The following is a 6535-nucleotide window of genomic DNA, read 5'->3' on the forward strand; positions in this document are numbered from 1 at the left end:
AGAAATATTGCACCTTTTGTGATTTTAAAACTGCAGATGGCCATACTGCGATTTAATCTAATCATTTAATCATAAGCATCCATCTCACAGCTCACATTAAATGCCACTGAAAGCATTGCTAAATATACACTATATTGCCAAAAGTATTCACTCACCCATCCAAATAATTGAAACAGGTGTTCCAATCACTTCCATGGCCACAGGTGTATAAAATCAAGCACCTAGGCATGCAGACTGTTTCCACAAACATTTGTGAAAGAATGAGTCGCTCTCAGGAGCTCAGTGAATTCCAGTGTAGTACTGTGATAGGATGCCACCTGTGCAACAAGTCCAGTGGTGAAATTTCCAGGCTCCTAAATATTCCACAGTCAACTGTCAGTGGTATTATAACAAAGTGGAAGCGATTGGGAATGACAGCAACTCAGCCTCTCAACTGTGCCAAGTTTGGTGGAGGAGGTTTTATGGTGTGGGCTTGTTTTTCAGGAGCTGGGCTTGGCCCCTTAGTTCCAGTCAAAGGAACTCTGAATGCTTCAGCATACCAAGAGATTTTGGACAATTCCATGCTCCCAACTTTGTGGGAACAGTTTGGGGATGGCCCCTTCCTGTTCCAACATGACTGTGCACCAGTGCACAAAGCAAGGTCCATAAAGACATGGATGAGAGAGTCTGGTGTGGATCAACTTGACTGGCCTGCACAGAGTCCTGACCTCAACCTGATAGAACACCTTTGGGATGAATTAGAGCGGAGACTGAGAGCCAGGCCTTCTGGTCCAACATCAGTGTGTGACCTCACAAATGTGCTTCTGGAAGAATGGTCAAAAATTCCCATAAACACACTCCTAAACCTTGTGGAAAGCCTTCCCAGAAGAGTTGAAGCTGTTATAGCTGCAAAGGGTGGACCCACATCATATTAAACCCTATGGATTAAGAATGGGATGTCACTTAAGTTCATATGCGAGTCAAGGCAGATGAGTGAATACTTTTGACAATATTTGTGTATTTCATGTTTAGTTGCATCAATTCTGACTTTTGCTCAGTGGTAACAGTGAATGCTTACATGAGTTTAACCATGAAATCGTATTTCACAGCTTTAATCTAGACATTATCATTAAGGGGTGAATTTGGACAGGGCTGAGGAGAGCTTGCACGGGTCTGTCCTGAACCCAAATATTTAGCCTATGAAAGGGCTCTATTGGATTATGTAACTGCTCATATCATCTGCTGTCAGGGGTTGAATGTAGGCCACTCACAGAGGTCTGAGTTAGCCTGTTTGACCATGTGTGGAGCTGTAGCATGAGCAGGCTAATGAAGCAGAAAAGGGCTTTTAACTCAAACAGACATGGTGAGGAGCTGGGGGAGAGGGACACTTTTCACTCTGACAGAAAAGGGTAAAACAGAATCATCGAAGCAGGAAGTAGGAAAGACAGAAGGGAGCAAATAAGGAACATAAGAAAACTGGGGGCCCAAGGTCAACATTTAGACCTTTTATGATGCAAAGTCTGCAAGTGCATCCACTTGATATGTCTGCATGTTCCTAAAAAAGGTAAATAATTCAGTTTAGTCAGTGTGACTGCTTATTCTTTGGAGGAAGACAACTGTGTTTGAGGGATGCTGAAACACAGAGAGCTGTAGAATGTGATGAATATAAAACATGGTGGTGATGAACAGGTGTGCTGGAGCAAACTGAAGAGGAACAGTTGTCCATGACAGCCGTGCCTGCCCACACACACACATTTACACAAATATTCACACACAGACACACTCACTTATCCACAAACCAAGCACAGAAGCTTGTCAACCCAGTGTACAGATTTTACGAAGCTTTCTAAATATGTAGAATGAAAATAAAAGATATTTACAGCATGTCTGGATGCCAGGGTTTATTGGCCACCGGCTATGTGGGCGAGTAAGTAAGAGTAACACAGAGGGGTGGTTTGTGACAGAATACAACGAAACTTGAACCCTTTAAATACAGAAGAAAATACTGGAAACGGTCTGAGTGACATGACAACATGGTAGTCAAATCAGCCATGCCACTAAATGCATAACTGGTTCATCATAGTTCATCATAAAAACACAGACATCCCAGCGATCTTTCCCTTATGTTGGCTGTTCTTTAACAGCTACTCTTGAAAAGTAAGTGGAACTGTTGAGGAGCAAGGGAAACCCTCACTCCTCACCAGTTTCACCTACTTTTCCATAAGATGCCAACTATGTTATTAACCTTGCAAAGCAGATGGATACCCCTGTTTCTTTGTTTCTCACTGGCGAATCCAACTTGCAAAGCTCGCGTCTGAACTGTTTGTACCCGGCTAGAAAGTGACAGGCCCAAATAGTAACAAGGGTCAGTACTTTCAGACACGGCGGAGTCGTGACGTAAGCAAGCAGCAACAAGAGGCCGGTACGATTATGGTGGAAGAGCTTAGCGTGGATGCTGCTAAAGCACCAGTTTTATCAGAACTTGACAGCTCTTTGTTAAAAGAAGAACACAGAACAGCCATGAGTTTTCTTCGTTTCAAAAACGACAGAAGTCGAGTACTTACATGTCTTCAGTCACGTGTTTTGTTGCTCTGATTGGCCCGTGACAGATGTGACAGACAGAGCATTTATCCAATCACACTCTGAGTTTTTTTCAAAGCCTCGGCCTTTTCCCAAACGTTTCCTATTGAAGCTTTCCCACATGGATGTGTGAAACACATCCATCTGGCGTGTCAGGTTACTATGTTAGTCTCTTTGGAAAAAATTTGAGGGAAAAAGTCGTAACAATAATTCCACCCTTGCTTAAAGATGATGTCATCCTTTAAAGCTTATAAAACATTCCATCCTTGCCGTCAAAGATGTCGTCCATTAAAGCTTAAACACATTCCAACCTTTTCTATAAATGTCATCCTCTAAAGCAAACATTTTATCCTTGCCTTTAAAGATGAAAAAATCATTTAAGTGTTTAAAACATTCCATACTTGCCTTTAAAGGTGAGGTCATTCCTTAAGGCCTATAAATCATTCCATACTTGCCTTTAAAGGTGAGGTCATTCCTTAAGGCCTATAAATCATTCCATCCTTGCCTTTAAAGGTGAGGTCATTCCTTAAGGCCTATAAATCATTCCATCCTTGCCTTTAAAGGTGAGGTCATTCCTTAAGGTCTATAAATCATTCCATCTTTGTCTTTAAAGATGATGTCATCCCTTAAGGCCTATAAATCATTCCATCCTTGCCTTTAAAGGTGAGGTCATCCCTTAAGGCCTATAAATCATTCCATCCTTGACTTTAAAGGTGAGGTCATCCCTTAAGGCCTATAAATCATTCCATCTTTGTCTTTAAAGATGATGTCATCCCTTAAGGCCTATAAATTATTCCACCCTTGCCACTGATACAAAAACGCGCATGTGCGGAGCAGAGTTTTCTAGATGAGCGAGGGAGAGAGAGCGCTCTCTGTTGTTCAGGGACAATGGGAGAAGTGAAACTCCAGCGACAAATTCCCGCTGACGGCTCAAAACTTCCACATAATTTATAGTCAATGTTTACGATATAGTCATTTATACATTGTGTGTGACAAAAGCTGTGATATATCAAGTATCCTCGATATATCGCCCAGCACTCGAGTTTTTTTTTTTTTTTCAAAGGCTCTGCCCTTTCCCAAACGCTGTGTTTGAGTGGTTTACCAGATGGATGTGTAAAACACATCCATCTGGTGTGCCAGTAAGCAGACTCTACATGCTCACTGAAAACACAGCCCTGCCTCCTCCTCATGGCAAAAAGGGTGTCAGTGTTTACAATGACAGGCTATGCACTGAAAAGGCTTCAACCCTGTGTCACTAAAGCTCAGCATATTTTTGTTTTATGTCAAAAAGCATTCAGTTGAACCTCATTGAAAGGGTATTAAAATTTAAGATGCATCTGTGTAACATCAGTATGGACTGATATCTGCCTATGTATGTATACATCAATTTAATGTTGCTTAAATAAGGACATTTTCCTTTTATCTGGCAGAAGATGTGACTTTTTTGACGAGCTCTGATCTGTTTAGTGGTCAAAAAGCAGCAGAAAATGTTAAAAGGAGTGAAAAAAACATCTGCAATAGTATACAGCTGGCTAAAGTGGAAATTTGACCAACCTGATCCGACTTTTTACTAAAATCAAACTTAAAGTCAACCTTTAATGTCAAACTCTGATCTTTAATTGCAGCTTAAAGCCATTATCATATACAAGTTTGATTTCTTTTTTTCCTAAATGACTACTAAAGTGCATTTAATTTTAAATATATATATATATATATATGATTTTTTTTTTCTTAATAGCCAGGCTGGGAATACACATTTGTTTATATCTTCAAATTATCACAATTTTTGTTCCCAATAGAGACAAATGTTAAGCTTGCAACTACATTTACAGTTCATTTTTGCCTTAATGAGACTATTTCTTACAAAACAATGTTTTCAAATATTCATACTGACCTCTATGTTGGACCAGATCTCATTATAAAACATCTTATTCGACCCCTAGTAAGAAATAATCTTAAACATTTAACGCTTTAACGTGAACCATCCAATCACTCGGCATTCATAGAAAGAGGATTTTAAAGCATCATTATTAAAAATACCAACTTTTCCAACTAAACTAGTAAATAACCCCAAATCCCAAAAGTCACGTTTCCCACAGTATTGTCCAGTTAAACCTGTTCAAAAGTTACATTTTTATGGAAAAAGACATTTTTGTTGAAGTATAATGGAAGCCGAATTAGCGTAAAAGTCCTATCTGTTCACGAAAGAAGATTAATAATATCTTAACATAAATTTACTCTGACTTTTAGCTTTCTTTTCCAGCTAAAGGTAAAATAACGGAGCTCATTTCTGTCATTCCATCACTCCCATCTCTAAACCGCCCACTCCTTCCCAACATTTCTCGAAATGTCTTTAAATTTGGCTTGAAACAGCCGTTTTTAAACATAAACGCGTACCTGGACATAGTTGCTCTCGCAGTACTCGGCTACTCTCTCCAAGTTAGAAAAACTGTCCAGTAAAGCCCTCCGTCCAGCAGGAATTTCCTCCTCCAGCAGCATTTGCAGCTCCGCCATCTTTACATGATTTTACTACTAACGACCAGCGCGCGCTCACTGCATGTACTCTGACACATTCACTGGCTGTAGGAAATATCACCACTCCCACACGACGACCGCAAAAAGATTGGAAATAGATTTTAAGGTATATTTAAAAGATTATCGGAGATTGTTTGAACGAGACAAAATACATTATATAATTACAGATTTGAGATGATTAGAGTCTTAAATGCATGGAGTTGTTATATATTGTTATATGTACAATAAAATTAGTCAACTTAGTTGGCCAAATCGGTGTCCTTGTTGCCCTCACAGTGGACACACCTTTTGTTTATTCCAGAGTTCAAATACAAATACGGTCGAGGCCGGGGGTGTCAAACTCAATCACAGCAGGGGCTGGATTCTGGTTTCAGGTCTAACCTGAGGGCCTAACAGGCTCAACTTTTCAACCATAAACTGTCAAACTTGTTTCTCTGGTAAATAAAATATGAAAACAAAACAAAACAAAACTTTGCACCAATGACAGATAATTTTGAGGTTAAAAAAGTAAAAAAAGAGACGTTTTAAGGCTCACAATCTGAGAAAAGTAAATTTATTAGTTCAAAAAGGTCAAAACATGAACTTGCAAAACTTAAAAAGCAAATAAATCAGAAAAAAAAGTCAAAATTATGAGTTTAAAAGGTCAAAATATAAAGTGAAATTTGTAATCATGAATTGAAAAGTCAAAATACAAAAAGAATTTCAAATTGTGAGCCTTAAAGGTCAAACTATGGGATTATGAAGTCAAAGTATAGAGTTGAAAATATGAGATAAAATGCAAAAAAAAAAAAAAAAAAAAAAAAAAAGAGTTAAAAAGGTCAAACATGACTTGAAATTTAAAATGATTAATCTTAAAGCTCAAAATATTACATAAGAAGTCTAAATTATGAGTTAAAATGCGCAGTATGAAATAAATCATCAAAATCCCAAGTTTGAATCCTAATTGTGAGATGCAAAATTGAATATATGAAATTAATATACAAAACAATTCATTCCTAACTTCTTATCTAAATATTTTTACTCCTTACTTTTTAGATTTTGTGACTTAACAAAGATATCTTTAATAGTGAAGGATAAGTTTACATTTTTATCATTTTTTTGATAATTGATTATCCTTATTATTATTATTATTATGATTTTTTAAAATTTTATTTTTCTTTTTTAGGAAATCTGCATGGTCCAGTTATAAAAGAATTATCATATGATCTTGCAGGCCAGATTTTAACTGTTCCAGGGGCCGGATTTGGCCCCTGGGCCTTGAGTTGACACCCCTGAGCTAACTATCTTATCATGAATGTACGACATCCTTTTGTAAGTGGCCCACCAAATACAGCACGTGTCCTTTATAATCATTCATCAATCATTCAAACCTGAGTCTGCCACTGGGTTAAGCAGCACTCCTACCCTATTTGAAATACTTTAAAAGAAAATTATTTTTTTC

General features: G+C 38.0%; 1 protein-coding gene across 4 annotated transcripts in view; it reads right to left on the reverse strand.

Annotated features, from left to right (window-relative positions):
* Positions 1-5073, reverse strand: part of LOC121522643 (abl interactor 2-like) — a 46616-nt gene extending 41543 nt beyond the window's left edge. For all 4 annotated transcript variants that reach the window (XM_041807199.1, XM_041807196.1, XM_041807197.1 and 1 more), the window contains exon 1: positions 4957-5073. In XM_041807199.1, coding sequence (XP_041663133.1) covers positions 4957-5073 — 117 coding nt within the window. The remainder of the gene's footprint in view (positions 1-4956) is intronic.
* Positions 5074-6535: the final 1462 nt, after the last annotated feature.

This window comes from Cheilinus undulatus, linkage group 15 (assembly GCF_018320785.1).
Source record: "Cheilinus undulatus linkage group 15, ASM1832078v1, whole genome shotgun sequence".
Taxonomy (NCBI): domain Eukaryota; kingdom Metazoa; phylum Chordata; class Actinopteri; order Labriformes; family Labridae; genus Cheilinus; species Cheilinus undulatus.